The sequence below is a fragment of the Carassius gibelio genome, chromosome A1 (assembly GCF_023724105.1).
Source record: "Carassius gibelio isolate Cgi1373 ecotype wild population from Czech Republic chromosome A1, carGib1.2-hapl.c, whole genome shotgun sequence".
NCBI lineage: Eukaryota > Metazoa > Chordata > Actinopteri > Cypriniformes > Cyprinidae > Carassius > Carassius gibelio.
Window position 1 is genome coordinate 7,152,885 of NC_068371.1, and position 21,355 is coordinate 7,174,239.

The following is a 21,355-nucleotide window of genomic DNA, read 5'->3' on the forward strand; positions in this document are numbered from 1 at the left end:
GCATAAAGAGACATGACTATTTGAATTGAATTCAAAATTAAAATAATAATAATATAATAATGGTTCAACAGTTTATAGTTTATTTATTTAAAAGGTAGGCTATATTTGTGTATAAAATTTGGGATCAAAGTGTTATTACGACTCCCGGTCCCGCCCACTCCCTCTGACATTTTTTTAATAGTGATTTTGTTTCCAATCCCGCGGGAAAACTTTACCTGCTGGTGTCGCTGTTGCACAATGTCTCTCTCTCTCTCTCTCTCTCTCTCTCTCTCTCTCTCTCTCTCTCTCTCTCTCTCTTTCTCTCTCTCTCTCTCTCGCTCTCTCTCGCTCTCTCTCTCTCTCTCTCGTTCGTTGTCATTCTGCTACATCAAGACTCTGACATGGATTTACTGTCTGCAAACACATCCCCCCATGTCCTCTCTGCTCGAGCATTGTAAAGGACTGAGTTGACTTGGACTAACGTTAGTGGTCTTGGTCTTGTGTCAGCGGTCCATCAGTTAGTGTAGTTCACTGTGTATGTTTGTGATTATCAGTGTATGTGATGATCGGTGGGTTAGCGCTTAGCCGCTAGCAGCCACAGTCTGACGGACTCTTACCCACCACAGCCACCAAAATCTCAGCGTTTCTTAAGCTTGTGTAAATCAAACAAGCACAGAGTGTGGGTTTCATTTGGAAAATCAGCATTTCAAGGTAAGAAATCTACTTTTGTGTATTCCATACCACGAAGAAACATTGAAAGGGACTATGCGGTTATATTAGCTTAGCTCTGTGTAACGTAGCCAATGGGGTACTTTACGGTGCTTTTTAGTTTCGATTTACAGTATAGAGTAACTCCAATATGTAGTCACATGCTTTATCGTTTATCTGGTTATAAGTGTCTATATTTGTTGTGTTGTGAACTCCTCTGTGCCGTATTTGCTGGCTGGCTAAGCTAAATGCTGGCAAAGAGTTGACAACTATAATAAACATTTACGATTCGCTGTTCGCTTTTCCTTATTTTCTATTAACATCAACCTATATGGAAGTAACGTGTTTAAAATCAAACTAGCATATGTGAATTTAGCTTTGAAATATATCGCTTGTTTGATGTTCTTGCAATAATGTCAGTGATGCTTCACTGTTCACATGGTTTATGCCCGAGGAAAGCTGTTTTTCCTTTAAAGAGCACATGGATATTTAAAATGATGCTTTCCCATTTAAGGAACCGAGATAACATTGGTGTGTGGTATTTCCTTCAGTGTTTATATTGTAACGCCCACTTATTTGGAGAGAGTACAGCAGGATCTGGGCTTTGTTGTAGTCACTGGCGTAAACAGTGGTTTTTACACGCACTCTCATGGTAAATGCCAGGATTGTATTTGTTGGCATGTAACAGCGAACAGTGTTACAGTAAAGTGCATGCCTCTGGTAAGATCTCATATGTAAGGCATTGCTTTTGTGTTTTCATAGGGTTGGATCAGTTCCCTTGGCAAGGCATGATGTTAGTTAATCTTGACTGATCTTTAGTTACATTTAGACCAGGGGTTTTTAAACTGTGGCTCGGGGTCCCCCAAGGGGTGGCAGATAAGTGCTGAGGGTCTATAGAAAATTTGTCAGAAAAACAATAAATAGAAAGATTAAATTTAGTTCTGTGATGGATAGGGGAAAAAAAGATTAAAATAAGTTTAAAATGAATTAATAAACATTATATTTAAAATTAGGAGAAAATAAAGAAATTATTAAATAATCCTTATAATAATGAGTAAATTAGAAAAATTAGGTTAAAGGAAATGAGTAAATGAATAAATAAATGGTACTGTAATGAATAAAAATAAGATTAAAATAATCAATATTTAGATTGCATTAAAGAGCCAGTAAGATTAAAATTCTAAGCCTCCTGTCACTGTTTAAAAGTCCTGTACATTAGGTTTAAATTCATCCAAGGTTAAAAAACATTGTCATTTTGTCAAAATATCATTTTAAAATTACCTCAATTCTCAGAGATCCCCAAACGGTTCGCACGAAGCTGTTCAAAAGATTCAGTTTCCTTAAACCCCACCTTTCGGTAGCATACTGTGTTCTGATTGGTCAACTGACATAGTTTTGATTGGTTGTTCCGCACACAACTTCACGGTTAACAATGCGTTAGCATCTGTTTTAAGTGAATTATGTCTTATTCCTCTCACCGCGAAGCAAACAGTAAAATAAAAAACTGTAACAGTCTCTGCTGCTTTTTCTTCTGTGTGGGTGTATTCAACGGGGGGGGGGGTGGGGGGGCGTGGTCACATTAGATATAATGAAGGGAAACATGAAAAACAGACATCGCGTTGTTTTCATATGGATTACTTTATCACAGAATATCTGTTTTCGGCAGCACTTGTTTAGTTTTAAAGTAGACATGTCAAGCTTTTTATAGATATCTCTCTCATGTCTCTTCATTGAGTATTCACGGAGTTACACTTAATTTTAATGACGTGTTTGTAAATGAAGATCAGCGCAGACAGCACACATACTGATAAGACGCTCGGGAGAAAACAAACACATAACTTCATAATCATACTTCGCGTTGTGATTCAGAGATGCTTGTTGGTCTAAATAAAGTTGGTAATGAACCATCTTTTATGGCCAAACGCTTTGAAAATCCCGCCTTGTACTCACCGAGATTAGAAAAGCAGTCATCAGTGAAATGTTGTGAACACAACAAGGATTTGTTGTACTGCTCTGGTATTGTGGTAAAAATGAATTTTAGCCATTGGTTCTTCTGATTTTCATTCTTTGGCAGTGAAAATAAAACAAACATGCCTTTACAATTAAAAACACGCTGTCTCCTCGACATGATGCTATCACACCAACCAGAGCGTCTGTGTGGGGGGGTGGGGCAGGTCAGAGTTCCGTTTCTCCCAAGACGGTAGGCGGAGATTATTATGCAAAGTGCATAGAGATGGGCAAAATATTTGAAATCTATAACGACTCGTTTCAGCGATTCAGAGTCGACTCCTTACTTTAGAAGCCAATAACTTTATAAATCGTGTACTTTTTGGTTTAATTACTTTGCACATTGTTTACACTGATGGACAGCTACATCATACACTGTAATACAGGTAATTTTTGATTTCCCATCTGTGTGGCTCTTTGAATGTTTAAAAATATTCTATTAAAATAAATGAATAAACATTAGATTAAAATACATTGTGCAAATAATAAATGTTAGATTAAAATAAATGAATAAATGCTGAATAAAAATAAGATCTAATTAAATGAGTAAATAAATACAGTACTATGATGAATGGGGGAAAAAAAGTTACAAGGCAACTTAATAAACTAAATAACCTAAATATTTACCAAGTAATGTTTAAGACACATTTTTTTAACAATTTTACTATATTAAACTATATTAATATATATGAAATCTTAATACGAAGATTTGGATATTTAGATGGATGCCGCTCACACAAGGATGGTCAAATTAGTGGTATTTAAAATATTGAAAACCCCTGATTTAGGCTGCTGAGAGTGGAGGGAAGTGCTGAAGTCAACAACAGCGGACTTTGATCAACCTAATCAGCAGTTGCTGATTTCAACCGATAAGGTCGGGGAAAGGTGCAGGACCTGGAATAGATTTATTCTCTACATAAGGAATTACATCTCCTACATGTGTGCTTCCATATAACAATACAATGATAAATATTCTTAAAGCAGATAAAAGATGGGTTATTGAGATAAATGAGCATGCATGGACAGGTCAAAGGCTGGAGAGATTCATTCATATAAGGGGGGGCGTAAAAGCACATTTCCGTGTGATGGATTATGTCCTGTATTCAGACGTTGCATGGTTTTTGATTGAACACCCAGGTGAGCTTCCGTTTGTGCTTTCATTGAATTGTGCATTTTTTCTAAAGTCCTTAGTGTTTGTTCCACTAAACCAGGGGTAGGCAACTTTGTAAGTAATTCTGAAGACCTTGATTAGCTTGTTCAGGTGTGTTTGATTAGTGTTAGAGCTAAACTCTGTGGGACAGCGGCACTCCAGGATTGATGTTGCCTATCCCTGCACTAAACTGACTTGGGCCTTGTACACACAAATACTTTTTTATTTGAAAAAGCATCTTTTTCTCTCCACACGGAGACAGCGTTTTCAGTCAAGGAAAACAGAGCTTTTTGAAAACGGTCTCCAAAGTGGATACATTTGAAAAACTGCATTTTTGCATTGTAGTGTGGACTATGAAAACCGTGGCTTTTGAAAATGATGACAGTTTTAGTCATGTGATGCATATAATACCAAAATATCGGTGTTTATACTGGTATTAGGGTTGTGCCGTTAGATGATAGTATTGTGTATCGATGATAGTCAGAGATATCGATATAAGCAGATTTCTCTGTCGATAATCAAGACGATAGTGGGCTCATTTTCCAATTAATGTATTAGATAATAATAATAAATAATTTTTATTGGGCGGCTTATTATAATTCAGCTATCAAACTGCCCAGCTATTTCACTTCAGCACCGCATTACACACACACACCGCGAGCCCAGGAGGATGCGAGCGTAAGAGGATTAGAGCCTGTATTCGGTGAAGTTGTCCGCTTTGACTCGGATAACTCGTTAAATCCATGAAATGAAAGAGATAGAAAACGAGGAGTTGGTGTCCCACACATTTAATGGCTGGTACACGGCAACGCACTCTTCTCATACAAGAGAGATTAACTCTTTCTTGGCGTTACAAATAAAGACAAAATAATAACAAAGCAGGCAGAACAAACTATCATCCATAGTGGTTCTCACGGGCTGACGATATGGCGATTTGAAAAATTACCATATCGCCCAACACTAACTGGTATTGTACACGTTATTGTGATATGCACTTTCACACTATTGCCACAGATGTGTTACTTTGTACACTCTTCATATCACAGTCCTGCCAAGGTGAAAACAAATTTTCTCGCAATTGCTATTTGCGGCAAAACATGAGGGCAGTTTAGTATGTGCGACCTGGATGTGTCAGTGAATGGTGGGTTCTTTTCGTATATAAAATAATCCTGTCAGAAGAACTGCATTAAAGATTGTTTTAAACCAAAAACACCATTTTCAAATGCATCCGTTTTAGGGCTGAAAGGATTCCTCGAGTAACTCGATTACAAAAAATTATCGAAGCTAATACCTCTGTCTCGAAGCCTCTTTTAATTTATTTTAAATCTCACGTCAGGTTCTTTCGCTGGTCTGACAGTCACTTCATGAGCATTTGACCGTTTGACTTGAGTGAAACTAGCATCACATCACATACACAGAACTGTAAAGTATACGTCAGCCCGTCAAAGTAAAAGTCCGGTTTAGTTTAGTTATTGCTGGTTAGTACCAAAAAGTTAAGTTAATTTTCAATAATTAAAAGATAAATTAAATGAATGTTTTACGTGTTTAATGTTTAATGTGCATCTCAGAAAATGCTTTAATAAAACCCCAACTGAATGGCACTTAAATGCACTTAATTCATCTCTCAACTTTATTGTCATTGTTCAAAGTACAAGTACAGACAGAGAAACAATGGGTACTAATTACATGTTTATTTTTGATGTATGCATTGCATTCTATGCATTTAAAAAAAAAAAAAAAGGAAACTTAGTTGTTCATTTTAAGAGACCCAGGAGTCTTATTTTCTTTTGCATAATTAATATTGCACTTTAATTAAGCAAAAACACTTTTTATCCGATTACTCGATTAATCGATGGAATACTCTATTTCTAAAATATTCGATAGCTACAGCCCTAATCCGGATTAATGTAGACGTAGCCTTGGACTTAATCATAGGATGATGTTTAAATGCAAATAGTCATATCAGATTACAAATTATGTTTTCATGGAAGCAACATGTATAATAACTAAAATTGACTTTCTCAAATGCTCTGAAAACATCAAGGTTTTGTAACAAGAAAGTAAATAGGGTAAACATTTGGATTTCATGTTGACTTAAAAATTATAACCGAATCAGACTGGTTTTCCTTGCTTTTCCAGATGCTCCGAGATAATCAAGTGAGGTGAGGTTCAATGTTCTTTGCACCCAGAATTAATAAATGTAAAGCCTTTGTTCCCATTCAGTTTAAATTGGCATGGACTACGATAGTTTTATAGCTGTGCCATCCATGTTCTATTTCTTCATTATTGATTTAATTTTAAATTTTAATGTTTTTTCTTGAATGTCCACAATGTTTAATTTTTTATGTTTTGTCACAATAATGACTCACGAGGAGTTGGACATTCCAGATAACTTTCTAGTGATCTAGTGTTTTATTAAATCATATTCAATTCTGGATTTTTATTTAAATTCTGTGCACTGCTGTGGTGGACTGTGGGAGGCTGACCATGAAACCTACCATTTCATTTTTAGTCATCAAATAGCTGTGTTTGAACGCAGGACAATTTGTCGGCTTTGTGAAACAATTTTATACAAGGTCAGTCAACATTTGGTCTGTGTTTGGCTCAAATATTTGACCCCCACTGACTCATGCACAGTTTCCCCTGTTTGCCATCTGCAGTTTTGTGTGACTGGCTCATTATGTAAAAAACGAACCAACATATCAGTTTTACTAATATACATATTTGTCCTAGAAGTAGTTTGTTGCTAGATTTAGTGAATATTAAATGAAGAGTTCTATCAATAATACCAATTCTGTCATTATTTGCTCTAGAGGTCGACCAATAGTGGATTTTACAGATATCGATAGCTACACTGACTGTTAGAGATTAATCGACCGATAGTTTTTCAAATGAATACTGAACGAAACCTAAAATTGTGCTTTACTATTAAAAACATTGCTGAACCATACTTTGTTAATGAATAAAAAAAAAATAATATTAATTATATATTGATCATTAAAGTTAGTTCATAGTTTATTATCTATTGTTAACAGAAGCAACTTTAAATTTGAAAAATGTATTAGTAAATGTTGAAATAACATGAACAAAGAACAAAACATCTTTTATCAGCCTTTGTTAATGTAACAAATTGAGTCTTATTGTAAAGTGCTAACATTTCCTTTTAACAGTCATGCTTAATATTTAAAGTCATCTTCAAATATTAAAGGCCATAGCATTGAAATGACATATATGAAGATTGTATGAATACTCTTACACTTTAGTTGCTTCTATTTTAGAACACTACTATAGTCAAACACCGGGCAAAAGCACAATTCAAGCAGCTGTCTAAAACAGTTGTCATTATGTACATTAACATCGATTTGGTACAAATATAAAGTAATTTAATGGAAAGCTGTGAATGGTCCTCTGTGGCGCGGCAGGATGGTGTCAGTGATTTCCCCCTCTAGAGGCCATTTTCAAACGTTCTCTCTGACCTTCTCAGCCACTCCAGCAATGAACACAACCCAAAAAACTATCGGCATGGATTTTTGCAGATAGTTCAGCTATTGGTGTCGATTAATCGAAAAAAAACTCATAATTTGCAAACCTTCGTGCTATTATTGAGCTGTATGATTTACATGTGGACAGGTGAAAGGAGATTTTGGGCAGAATGTTCTAGGGATGCACGATCATGATTTTTCATGGACGATTCCGATACCGATTTTTTTGCAAACAAACTGGCCGATTCTGATACCGATTTCTGATTTTTTCATTATCTTTAAGCAACAAATAAGAAAGAAGGAAAGTGTGCAGAAAAAAAGATGTTTATTTGGTATTTAATAGGCTTTTAGATTGCCGATCGCGTATTTTAAGCAAAAAAACGGCCGGTTTCCGATTTATGGCCGGTCAACCGGTGCATCCGTAGAATGTTCATACATCACTGTTCCAGACAATGGTTTTAAAGCTGTTGAGATGTTAGATCAATAAATTGTTACAGAATATTAGTAATCTGCATATTTGACATTGTTTATCAAATGGTTGATTTATGTTATAATGTATACTTTTCTAACAGCTAAATAATCTATTTAATGATAAATTTCATTATGATCATGTGATGATGTTGAAATAAAACAATTACAGTTTGTTCCTCTCAAAAGCCTTTAGAAGACTTTGAATATAGTGCACAAGTCATACCTTTATAAAACTTGAAAGGCCTTTGTTACTGAATGCTTGTATTTCATGCTTTAAGAGCAGCATAAACATTCTTTAAAATATCTTCTTACGTGTTCCATGAAAAAATTTGTTGTTTTCTATATATAGGCCTGTATGATGAAATATCCTTGAAATGCAGAAGAAGGCTACAGAACTGAACTGAATCTAGTAGAAACAGAAGTGGTCTTTTGGGTGATGTGTTTGACAGAAAGCTCAGGCCAGTAGATTCTCACTGAAGATTAATTTGTTGCATCTGGAGAGCTGTTGGGTGGAGGCTTGATTTTGGCATCCATTGCATGTGTGTGTGTTTCTGAAGGTGGGACGTTGCATCACTGAAGAGTCTGTTGAGGACACAAAAGCAGCGTTGTGCCCTGGTCATGTGACGCCTGTTTGGAAAGCTCCGACCATGTGATCCTGCCTCACAGAATGCTGAGTCGAACTTACGAACGCTGCCTCACCCTTGAGATGTGAGCATGATAGAGAGAAAGACTGAGAAAGGAAAGATTCAGAGCCATTAAAGAAAAAAAGACGTAGATAAACAGGTGTGGACGACAAAACAGGAAATGAAAGCAATAGTGTGCAACAACTCTACGGTGCAGACTACGTGCACTTCTCTCATTCGGTGCTTACTCAGTCTTTCCCTGATGCTGCTGTGGGGAAGGTCTTCTCTGGAGTCAGTTTTTTGGAATGTGGAGATTTCGCAAGGACAAGGAGTGGACCGTGGGAATTGGAATTCGTCTTGCAATGGAAGGGGAACACAGTGGAATTCCACAGCTGCACCAGGAACAATAGGTTGGCAACAGATGAGTTACTGCTTGAACTTCCTTGATGCGATCTAATTACATAGCTTGTGTTGAATTGAAACGTCAAGTGATTGTACACTCATGATGCCATTCAGCCAAAGAGTTGTTGTGGGTTATGCAGAAATTCTCTATGGTTTCTGTTTATTTATTGAGCTGAAAATACAGGATATGTTGTTCTTTAGCAGCAGTTATGGGGAAGCCTTTAATAGGGAAGCTGAAAGAAACTTGTCATTTGGTGATTTGCGGATAACATGATCCAGATGCATCTATGAGGAAGTGTGTGTGTGTGTGTGTGTGTGTGTGCGTCAAGTTTAGTCGTCACACCCCTCTTCATCCCTGCAGACCTTGTGATGTGTTACCGTGGCAATTGGGCAGGGAATTTATTAGAGCACTTCAATAGTTTTCAGTGTCTGTTCATATGGCATTCTCTAGAAAAGGATAAGCAAACATCTGTGGTGCCATGAAGACAGTTTCTTTTTTCTTTTTCAGAAAATTCTTTAATTTACTTAAGAGTAATGTTGGACTGGATGTTAAAATGATAACAATAATTCTTCAAATATCTTATACAAATACCTTGACAAGAGTTTGTAAAAATTTTTTGATATAATGGTTATGCACCAAAAGCAGAATGAGACAGCGCTATGCATTTGAACCGTGCCAAGTAGAGCATTTATCCATTCGGCTCAAAGTTTAAAAGTTTAGCACGAGCTCACTAGAGCTCAGATGCGTTTACTCGTTGATAAGTCTCGGTCACCCCACACTAAACAGCGCTGAGACATCAAGTGTGAAGCACTTGAATTCAGCAAAGAACACAAATGAGATTTAAACCAGTTTAAAACTGTAAATGCTGCTCCATGTGAAAGCGCGCAGGTGATGGAGATTTATCGCTGATTACAGAACTGGCTTTACTGAGAAGATGCACATTAAATATCACATGTTATTTATCCTGTAGCCCTATCACACAGGTTTGGAAAGAAATAAGAGTTGAGTAAATAATGAGAGGATTTTCAATTTTTGTTGAAACATCCCTTTCGTTTTCAGTGGTTTGAGCATGTGGATGTTAGCAGTGTATCGCTCCGCTCTGTCACTTTAGCTGTCTGGAGTGTCGTTGCAAAGTCACTCAATAATTCAGCTGCTAGACTGAGCCGCTGATGCTTCTTGTTTCTCTCCCAGTCTTTCTTTTTACAGAAATGTATTGAGAAGGACTTTTGATCTTCCACTGTTTAGCAGCTGTAATAATTTTCATTTGAACTTCACAAACCAAAGCATGTTGTTTGTTGCCATGGCTTCAGTGTTTGACAGGCAGGCTTCCTGTTTTGATGTCCTGTTTCTTAGCAAGAGGGAGTTTCCTGTTGAGCCGGGCTAAGAGAACTGGAGAGCAGGTCGCTTTGGCTCTACAAGAGAGGTTCTTAAATGTTTGAGATGTTGTTTCTTTGCAGTGCTAATGATCTTTTTTTCACTTCATGTCTTTTGTCTCTTGTCCTGCTGTCCAACTGCAGTCCTGGAGTTTGCCACGGGGGGCAGCAGAGTGTGGGGTATGAGTGATGACGTCCGTGGTGCTAGTAGACAGTGGAGGAGCAGTGGTGGAGTATGTTACTGCAGTGGATGACCATATACTGGTAAGATATTTTTTTTAGCTTTAGATTAGGTTGCTGCTAGTCTAACCATAAAATGGCTCATTTTTGATTACTGGCATTAATATAAACCTGATACAGTCGATACTTTAAAAAAATAAGATGACTATTTGTAAGAAATTCAAGCAATAAACACTGTTTGGTGGCTCTTTATCGTGTCGTGACAGATCACCGTACCTCAGTTCAAACAGCAAGTGAACTGATGATCTCTTCCTCTTCACTAGTTGTAGCATAAAAATAAACATGAATGAACATCTAAAGATGGAAACCATGGAAAGACGTCAGTACAAAGCATTTTCCAAGTTCAAGTCCACCGACGTTGATTGACTCTCCTGTCTGGTTTGTTTGTCGGACTAAATGGCAGATTCTGCGTAATGATTGGTCACAGATGGCCTGTCAATCAAACTCCCTGCAGAGTACCAATTGGAAACACTTTCAGGAAAAAATATTTTTCCATCTAGAGAAAATAAAAAAATATTGCCAGCGAATCTGCAGCATGTGCTTATAATAAACAGAAGGTTATCATTTATTTGTGTTGACACTAAATATATAGTTATTGTTCTTGTTTTGTGTGGCCCTTTAGAGTTTAGTAGAACTGTCCAAACTGTTGTTCTTTATAGTGCAGTAAAACTTTACAGCAACTCTTGAAACCTTTTTTTGTTTTTGTTTTTTTAAATGGTGAATGTTTTTGGATAATGAAAGGTTTATTTTATGTTTTTTTTTTTCTTGTTCACGGAAACTCTGTTTTCTGTCTAGGAGGAGGATGTGTATGAGGTTGAGGGAGAAATTGAGGGTGAGGTGGAAGGAGAGGCGGAGTACCCTGCGGTGATCGTGGAGCCGGTTCCCAGTGCGCGTTTGGAGCAGGGCTTCGCTGCTCAGGTTCTGGTGTACGATGATGAGACCTACCTGATGCAGGGAGTGGCTGAGGAGCAGGAGGTGGAGACAGAATCGTTGGAGACAGGTAAGAACACAAGCTCATGCACTTTTGACAGACAAATGTAAATATTTCCATGGCTTTCTAACATTTACAGATGGAGAATATACCTGTGAAATATAAGTTATACATTTAGGAAGATTGCAGATCTCAAACACATTGAACAGCGTGAGTAACGTTAGCCTGTGTCTCTGTCAGCGGTGCACACAGCCTTTCAGTCAGAGCATATGACGGGCCTAGACACTTAAACTACTGGAAAACAAAACTATAAACGATGTCTTGCCATTTTTAGGCCTTACTATGAAGCTTGTCAAATGTTAAGATCAAATTGGATTGTGCACTTTCTCTGCATCAGCTCAGTCTGTGTCCTCCGCAGTGGTGGACTGTAACAGAGTAGCCTTACTTCGTTACTGTACTTAAGGAAAATTTTCTTTACTGGAGTAGTTTTATTTTGAGTAATGTTTACTTAACTACATTCCAAAGCATAGGATCCTACTTTTTACTTCACTACATTTTATAAAACATACCATTATTCCTTATAATAGGCCTATATCACATGCTCCGACATGCAGAAGCGGTTTCTGAGTCCTATCAATTAACCTTTTAAACTGGATCGCAAATCGCACCAAATGATTCGTTTCTGAATTAGAATGATCCAATTGCAGCTGTTCTAGAGTCGACGACTCACTGATTCAAGTTAACTGTTTAGTGCGAGTCTCCAGTGAACTGAATTCACAAGTAAGAACTGCGTGCCCTATGTGACGTCACTTTTATATTGTTTATCAACAGTATAAATGTTTATATTGTTTGGATTAACTAGCCGAGTAGACATATATGAATGCTTATTCATAACCATATAGGAAATAAGTAAATATTGTTAGCTGATGCTAACTGTCCAGCTAACAAGCTTGCTGGTGAAAAGCTGAGGTCATTTTCCAAATATTGTTATTCAGCCACCTAGATAGATTACATCTGGGGGAAAAAGAAAGGATGTGATATTCAGAACATGGAATCTACAGTCATTTTCAACGTGGGAAGTTTGATCAGGAGTGTTTTTTATACCATAGACAAGGTTTAAGAAGAAAACAAATCATTATGAAAATATAATTATATTGTCCTTAAAATGTTCTTCCTAACTTCAGGCCTTATTCTTAAGTCATATATATATAACCGTGATGTTCTGCAAAACAAACTTTAAAACACTTTTTTTCTTACTGTTGAAAATCAGACGGTCAACTGTTTTCTTTTAGGTACATCGCAGTGTAAGCTTCACAGTGAACATTACTCTTTTCAACAACAAAAATATATCTAAAAAATCCCAGGTATTTTGAGTAGTAGGATTATAAAAATATGTACTAATATAAAATTAAATTATGTAGCCTAGCCTATATAAAATTGCAAAATCTATCATTCTGTACTTTTTAAAGTACATATAAAATAGATTACTTTTGTACTTTCACTTGAGTAAAATTGAAAAAGGAGTACTTTTACTGGAGTAATATTTTATTATACATATCTGTACGTAACTCAAGTACTTGATTTGTGTACTGTTTTTTTTTGTGTGTGCTTAACTGATCATATGCCTGTCGTGTTGGCATAATTCATTATACGTTAACTTCTAGCTATTCAAAGCACATCTAGATTGAATTCACCATTATAATTGCAGGAAAACCCTTTGCACACACTTTACCGCAGTATCGTGCTTTTGTTCACTTGAACAAAATGCTCTTTATTCCTGATTGCATCCATCCATCCAGCAGCTGATTTTGGCAGAGAGACTTTATGAAGCCACTGTTTGAGAAACATATGACTTGTATCAAGCATAATGTATTTGTAAACTTTTATCGTCCAGCTAAAATACTTTGAGTGAACTGATGATTATTAAATCCTGCAGAGAGAGTTGACTATAATAGTTGAACAATGCTTTCTTATGTCTTCAGTTATGATAGTGGTTATATACCCTGGTTATTTTGGTGCTTGCAGACTATTTGTTTTTATATGTTTTATATAGAAAACTGTCCCTATGGGCTGGGATATATGGAAAATTTAGTGACTAATCATTTCAGAGGGTAACTACAGAAGCATGATTCTGCAACCATGTGGCCCAAAGATAGCTTTCTTGTTTTGGTTACAGTTACTATCACAAACAGGGCTACACTTCAGTTTTTTTTTTTTACAGCCAATTTCTGATCAAACTGCTCTGTTATAATAATTATATTTTACTGATGTATCAGAGATTGTCACTTTAAAGCTTTAAAGAGACCGTTCACCACAAAACAAAAAAGGGTCTATACCGCCCTCTTTTGGACATTTTTTGAAGTGTTGCGAAGGATTTGGTCAATGCATCTTATAATACTCATAATGTCGATACTTAGAAGTCACTTGTAATGTCAGTATTTATAAGGTCCTTATACTTATTATACTAAGTACTTAGGAGTGTCACGTGACATCATAATACCCTGCCCCTTTATTATTTGCCCAGATACATTGAGATAACCGTTTAAAAATGCTTAAGACAATATGATGTTTAAGAACATTTCATAAAGAATGTCGTACTAGATAAGAATAAAATATAAAATAATATCACAGTCTATTCAGAATAGTTATTTTTAATTATTGATATATTTTTAGATCATTTTTTTATCAGAGCTGAAACTGCTTTAAACCCTAAAGATGTTTAATAATATTTAACTAAAAATGTCTCTCTAGATGAAATACGAAGCAATGAAACTTGAGAAGTTACTTTCACTGATTTGAATTTGTGGATTATATATATATATATATATATATATATATATATATATATATATATATATATATATATATATATATATAATTGTAATACGTATGTGCTTTGTTTGTTACTATGCCCTTTTTTTAGATTTAAAGTATTTTTGGGAAAATGCTGTTGACGTAATTAGAACGTAAAACAGAGAGCGCATAGGATTTCCTGTGTTTGGCGCGGAAGGATCTGTGCGCTGTTGAGTTTGTGGAGATTTCCTGTGGAGGCGGAGTGATATGCGAGTCATGCGTCTGTAAACGCTTTCAATGCGAGTCAATGTGAATCTGCACCTCTGGACGAAACATGGCGACGTCGCTGTATGAGGGACCTGCTAACCAGCTCGATCTACTTATCCGAGCAGGTAAAAAGACCAAAGCGCGTGTTCAGCTTCGCCAGCGTTGGTGTGTTTGGGGCTCAGCAGTGCAGTGCGCGCCGCAGCGCTGAGATCCGTGAAGTTGTGCTGGAAAGTAATGGAGGGCATTTCAGGAAGTGATCACCTTGGATGGCAACCTGCATGGCGTTGCTTAATTTTCTTATCTGCTTTCTTGGAGTGCTGAAAAGTAGCACGAAGGTGTGTTTGTTGTGTTGCGCGTGCCCAGCGTGCACAGTGTTGAGTTTGCGCGGCTCTGAGGGCGTTTTAAATGTGGAGTGTATTAGAATAACGGGTTTCTCTGGAGGTGGTGCGCGGCTCTGAAACCAGGAAGTGGGAGAGATGTTGTCTTTCCTACGTCTTTGCCACGCTGTCTGGAGTCGGAAGGGCACTGAGTTTTAGTTTTAACTCTTAAATACAGCATAATAAAATGTGAATTTTAGGTCATATGTTGACTGTATTGTTGTCTTAATAAAATAGCGTCTGAGAGCTTTTATGTTAGAGGAATGCTTTATTTGATGTCACATCGTCAAAGGAAATGTGGCATATCGGAGGAAAAGATTAACGCAGAGCCACTACATTATAACTTCAGTTTTAATTTATTTATGGTGTTAAGATAAGTGTGTAAACAATATTGAGTTTAAGTAATAAAATCCATGTTTGCTTCATGTCGCAGATGTCCCGTTATCTTACGTTAAACGTGGTCGCTCTGCTCTCTGCAAATTTTAGCGCTAACGACAAAGTGGAGTTTAAAGAAATGACTAAGCGTTAAATGTTGCTCACGAAGCTTAACATTTAATGACACTAAATGCGTCGAGTGGATATTTTGACTTTTTCCTGTAAATTTTTAGATTTTAGAGGTAATTTGATGGCGGAAGCATTGTTATTCCTCTGGGCTGGCAAAAGTTTGAGTGACAGCACTTGTCGTCCAATAGTATTCGCTTCGCGTTCGAAATGCTACACCTGACCAATCATCTTGCCTGCTTCTCGGGGCGTTGATCAGAAAAGCCGCCAATCAGATTCGGGGCGGGGATTGAGTGGCAGGAAGCTCAGAGAGCGTCTTCAGAAAGAACTGGAGGGAAAGCTCTGACGACTGTAAACACGGAAGTGCGGAGGGACAGCACTACTTTCTTGTGGACCGCTATTTTAGCGACAGGAAAATAGTACCACACTATTCAGTCTCATGTGTCATTTGTTTACGATTGGCTGAGTTGTTGTTGATAGTAATTTATTTATTATTATATGAAGAATAACAATTACGTGGTTCGCTATTTGGCAGCTTTTCTAGTATTTTATGAACATTTTAAGTGAATCATAATTCCTTGTTCTTATAGACATAAAGCACGTGTTGTATTTTTTGCTTATTTTTTTTTTTAAACAGAGTGTGACTGACTTTCTCGATTACATTTTTAAAGCTTTATTATTTATTTGTTTGTTTATTTTTTTAAATAATAAACAAAAAATGGCTAACATTCATCACCTTCTTGTTCTTACAAAAATAATGTGGCATAGTGCAACATGAGAGTGAGTAAATATATAGATTGTTATATATTTTCCCACATGCTTTTCTTTTAAAAGTATATCTACAAAGGATAAAATATGTATAATACGTGTAGTACAATATTTTCAAAGAATAGGTGCCACTTTATTTATTTTTTCTAATTTATATTAATTTTCCGTAAAAAGTCTACTTTTCAGTGTAGTCTTGTAAACATAATTTTAGGTTAATAACTAGACTTTGACTTGTGTCCTGTCTCCAAGGACAGATCTTTCAGAATACAGGAAGTAAATGCATGATGGGTCACCCATTCTAGAGGACACTGTGTGTATGTTTATGAGTGAGACTGCCTAAAGATAGCCCCGTGTGCAGCAACAGACACACATAGCCAAACATGGGCAGGCTCAGGTTGTAATGGGAGTTCAGCGACGGTTTGGATAGACTGGCACAGGTGCTAGTGGCTCTAGATGTTAACGTCAAAGGGAGCAGGGCTGGAGGTGCTGTCCTACATATACATGAACTGCTTGTCTGAGATCAGCCTCTCTGCACCTGTTTCTAAATAAGAGCGTCCAAGGAAGTGACTTGTCTGTTAGCAGTTGCTTTTATCCAAACTGTCTTAGAGCACACTAATTGGGCTTTGAGAAGACTGGTTTCAGGTATGACACCTCTGGATCTTTTTAGGTCCAAAGGCAGAATCTTAAGTAGTCTACTGTTCGTAGCTTGCACTGTTGAATCAATAGGTCCTTATGGGATTTATATTTTATATGTCCTCTCACACTCACTAGTGATAGTTTTATTTATTCATTCAAAACACTCGTTCTCAGTGCTCAACTTGCATTGTCCATCACTCATCTCAAGTCTTAAATAAAAAATAAACTTCTATTCACGTTGTCACTGCAAATTGCTGTCAGTTTTAACTTCTCTTCTAACTGTCAGGTTAACTGTCGGGTTTTTAAAGCTCTTAGAAGTACTATATAAAAGTGTCAGTCACATATTTTATTTAGCCTCCATGAGAAGTGGATGTCATCAGTTAAACTTATTCAACAAAGACTTTTCAAGAGCAAAAAATATTAATTTCAAATATATTTAATACAAATCTGTTCATCTGTTTTCTGTGAACATCTTGTTTTTGGTTTATATCAATTGCTGGAACAGTTTTCCCATTGTCTCTCATGCACAAAACATGATGTCACTTATTTTGTGAAAATTGTGTGAGTTTTGGGTATGATATCGAGTAACCCTGAATGCACGTTTTCCACCCGATAGCACCCTCTATTGGCAGCTCAGTGTACAAATATTCGATTTGTCAATTACACTACTGTTCAAAAATAGCTTTTTTTAAAAAGCAATAAACTTATTTAGCAAAGGCAAATTGAATTTATCAATAATGGCATTAAATACATTTCTAATGTTACAAAATGTTTCTGTTTCTGAAAATTCAGTTTTTCCTTGAGAGAGAGAAAAAAAAAATCACAAGATAATTGATTATTTATGTGTGTGTGTGTGTTCTGTCTGTTGCAGTGGAAGCATCAGTTCATGGCTCTGTACAGTGCTCAGATAAAACCATTGAGGCTGCTGAAGCTCTTCTGCACATGGACTCTCCCTCCAGCTTGCGTGGAGACCGGAGCCCAGGTGAGCACTGCTTTCACATCACAAAATAAGACTGTAGATAGCCACACAGAGAGGAGTACATCATTTCTAAGATTTTGTTCTTTTCTCTTTTGTAGAGGCGTTTGTGCCTCCATGTGTCAACACGTCCGAGTTCCTGCATGCTGCCATGCGACCTGACGTTCTGACCGAGACAGTGGTGGAGGTCAGCACAGAGGATTCAGAGCCCATGGAGGTGGTTACGCTTCTTCAGGAACCTGAGATTTTGGAGACGGAACCCACTAAGAGAAGAAAATGTGAGAACATTATTGTGAAAAGTTTATATAAGTTTGGCTTTTTTATATATATATATATTTACTTAACATTTATTTAATTGACTTTATCTTAACTGTTCTTTATATGTTTCATCCATTCAGCTGGGCGAAAACCCAAACCCCATCACATTTCAAATGGATCTCCAGAGCTGGGCATCAAGAAGAAGTCCAGAGAAGGGAAAGGTATGTCCCATAAATTCAGTGCTATATGTATATGATATGCTTAGTGGGTGAATGAAAAATCTGGCTCGTATTTGATACATTTGCATAAAACGAAGCGACTAATATCATATTCCTCATTATAGTATTCATTGTTGAATGAATTTTGGGAGATTTGGCATTGCAACAAATGTACTAAATGTACAGTTTATAATTAAGTATGATTACATTAGCATTTAATGTGGGTAATTAAGATTTTTGAGAGGATATTATTACTTTATTTATCAAGGATGCATTAAATGTTACACTTTAAATTCTGTTAATCAGAAATATCTTAAAAGCACCACCGATTAAAAAAATAATTAAGATAATTAACACACAAAACCATTATTTTAAAATATTTTCATATTTTTAATATCTGTTTTTACTGTATTTTTATATATAAAGTCACAATGAGCATAAGAGACTTCTTTAAAAGAAAAAAATCATAATCAACCTTTTTGATATTATGTGCATATAATGATGGAGACGTTTTGGATGGGATTTGTAAGATCCACCCCAATATTATTTATTTTTGAAATGAAAATTAGTTCAGTTATCAGTTGTGTTTTGCTCTGTCAGTAAGCTATTAATGTTGAAACATTACTTAAATTATGCTTAACTTATGCTTGATATTTGTGTTTTCTTAAAGGAAGTACATACCTGTGGGAGTTCCTGTTGGACCTGCTGCAGGATAAGAACACCTGTCCCAGATACATCAAGTGGACACAGAGGGAGAAGGGCATCTTCAAGCTGGTGGACTCTAAAGCAGTGTCAAAGCTCTGGGGCAAACACAAGAACAAGCCAGACATGAACTATGAAACCATGGGCAGAGCGCTCAGGTGAGGAGCATGTGTGTGCTAACACCGTAACACATTTAAGATGACTTTTTCCAGCACTTTTTGCATGACTTGAATGCCATATGTTGCAACTGGCTTCCTGAACTGATCTCTCTGTTCTAATTTGTCTTTGTTTGTCTCTCAGGTATTACTATCAGAGAGGTATCTTGGCTAAAGTAGAGGGTCAAAGGTTGGTGTATCAGTTCAAGGAAATGCCTAAAGACATTGTCATCATCGATGACGATAAGTGCGACCCAGGTGATGGGGTGATCGGAGGGAAGACCTACGAGCGTGTTCCTCCCTCATCTGACACTCTATTGGCAGCTGACCTCTCCAAAACCACTGCCATCTTGAGAGGAGGCGGAAATACTGTGGTCCATCAGGGCTCCCCAAAAGCTAAAGCTGCACTCAATGCAACTCCTGTTCAGCGCATTGTAACGGTCTCCACGTCCACCGATCCATCACAGCCATCCCATGCCACCTTTATCCCCAATGCCAATGCACCCAGGTAACCAGACTTAAATGTGTATAAAAAAAAAAAATAGATTTTTCGGCATTATTTTAAAACATGATCTTTTGTCCAGGACTGTGCGGGTTGCTATGCAAGTGCCAGTCGTCATGACAAACTCCTTAGGACAGAAGATCTCCACTGTGGCTGTGCAGTCTGCAAACCCTTCGCTCTTCACCACAGCACCGACCAACACCGGCTCAGCAACTGGTGCGAACGCGCCCAAAGTCCTATTCCAGACCATGCCAACGATGGTTCCCGCCACAGCCGAGAACGGTGACAAGATCACAGTCCAGCTCGCCAAGATAATCACCATCCCCGCAACCCAGCTCACGCAGTGCCAGCTACAGACCAAACCGGGCACGCCAACAGGCATCAATCTGATGGGCACCCCCCTCGCCGTCCGAGCCCTTACGCCCGTGTCTGTGGCACCGGGGACGCAGGTGGTCAGATTGGCAGTTCCGGCCCAACAGAGTCCAGCTCAGGCAAAGACGCAGGTCCCCGTTTCAATCCAGACGCAAACTCAAGTCCCAGTCTCCGTCCAGACGGCATCTACTCCAGCATCAGTTCCTGTTCAGATCCAGATTCATCAGAGTCAGCTTTCTCCAAAAGCAAAAAGCGGAGCTCAGACCTCAGAGTTGAAACCCGACAGCACTTCGGCCAAACAGCCTGAGCAGAACAGTCCAACACAGGACGCAGCAGTGGTGATAGAAGAAGGTTCAAAACCACACTCCGAAGCAGAGAGCTGAAGAGCGCCTCGTCAGTCATGAACTTCTATTCCCCAGATACTCTTCAGTCACATTCTGGAGTACAAATTGGAGATTTGTTGACTTGTACAGTTTCAGTGTGGTTTCATTTTTTATATATATATATATATACACACACATATACACACACACCACAATTCTCACATCATGTGGATTAAATCTGGTTGTCCGTCATTTCAATAATGAGTTGTTAAAGGGACCAATGTAAAGAACACTACACTTCTCCCTTTTTTCCCCTTCTTTTTAATCTTACTTTGACACTACTAACAGCTAAGCAGAACACTAAGGAGAGAGTAGTTGAACTAGTCAAGTATGTGAACTTTTGAGGGAGGATAAATTCAACTTTTTATATCTTGTATAAAGTCTTTTTTCCTTTTTTTTTTTTTTTTTTTACATTAAAATTGCAAGGCAAAACCAGCAAGATTCTTCTGATAATCACTGTGAGTGCCCCTGTTTCACACGAACGTGTTCTACTAAGGGAAGAAATGGACATTGTATATATGAATTATACAGTTTACTGAATTTATAAACAATGGAGCCTTAGAATTTTTTTTTTTTTTTTTTCATTTTTCAAGTCAAGCTTATTAAGCTTTTGTGTTAAGCTCATGTTTTGAAGTTGTTGTTTTTTTCTTTCTCACACACAGTACCAAGCAAAGTATTATTGGCAAAGTATTTTGTGCATTGGCGTCTCAATCATCTGCAAGACAAACAAAAAATGGCTATACCATTTATGTGTTCTCAAATCCAGATCCAAAGCCCGTAATGATGCCAGTTTGTCAAAACAATGAGAGACAAAAGGTCAATTTGGCAGCATGCATCCTCGCTGCGAATACATTTCTTACATTTCTTGTTTTCTTCTGCTTTTTATTAGTCGTAAAGAGGGAGAACAATATGTTTGTGTTAAGAATAATCTAGTTTGTATATTCAACATTTGAAGTATGTTCTATTTTGTTGTACTCTTGTTCCAAAGTGTACTCAAGTAGATTTTACTCAAATACAAAAAATATTCCTGAATTTGTGTGGTGGTGTTATTGATACTCCTGTCAGCTACAGAGCTCTTTG

The 21,355-nt window shown here is 37.3% G+C and overlaps 1 protein-coding gene across 5 annotated transcripts; it reads left to right on the top strand.

The window, feature by feature from the left end:
• The first annotated feature begins 350 nt into the window (after window positions 1-350).
• elf2b (E74-like factor 2b (ets domain transcription factor)) lies at window positions 351-21,307 on the top strand. 5 transcript variants are annotated; one of them, XM_052577414.1, is made up of 9 exons: window positions 351-690; window positions 10,341-10,460; window positions 11,232-11,436; window positions 17,581-17,691; window positions 17,787-17,963; window positions 18,084-18,164; window positions 18,832-19,021; window positions 19,164-19,526; window positions 19,603-21,307. In XM_052577414.1, exons 2-9 carry the CDS (start codon window positions 10,386-10,388, stop codon window positions 20,273-20,275), a joined length of 1,875 nt encoding a protein of 624 aa, XP_052433374.1. In that variant the 5' UTR covers window positions 351-690; window positions 10,341-10,385; the 3' UTR covers window positions 20,276-21,307. The 5 variants fall into 5 exon arrangements, with proteins under 5 accessions (XP_052433374.1, XP_052433384.1, XP_052433369.1 ...); XM_052577424.1 differs by lacking the exon at window positions 351-690 and adding an exon at window positions 3,675-3,831; XM_052577409.1 differs by lacking the exon at window positions 351-690 and adding an exon at window positions 8,355-8,830.
• Window positions 21,308-21,355: the final 48 nt, after the last annotated feature.

Excerpts from the sequence above, each read along its gene's own strand:
- elf2b (XM_052577414.1), top strand. The coding sequence starts at position 10,386 with ATGACGTCCGTGGTGCTAGTAGACAGTGGAGGAGCAGTGGTGGAGTAT. Across the intron at positions 17,692-17,786 it reads GCGTGGAGACCGGAGCCCAG|AGGCGTTTGTGCCTCCATGT; the intron begins GTGAGCACTGCT and ends TCTCTTTTGTAG. Across the intron at positions 17,964-18,083 it reads ACCCACTAAGAGAAGAAAAT|CTGGGCGAAAACCCAAACCC; the intron begins GTGAGAACATTA and ends TCATCCATTCAG.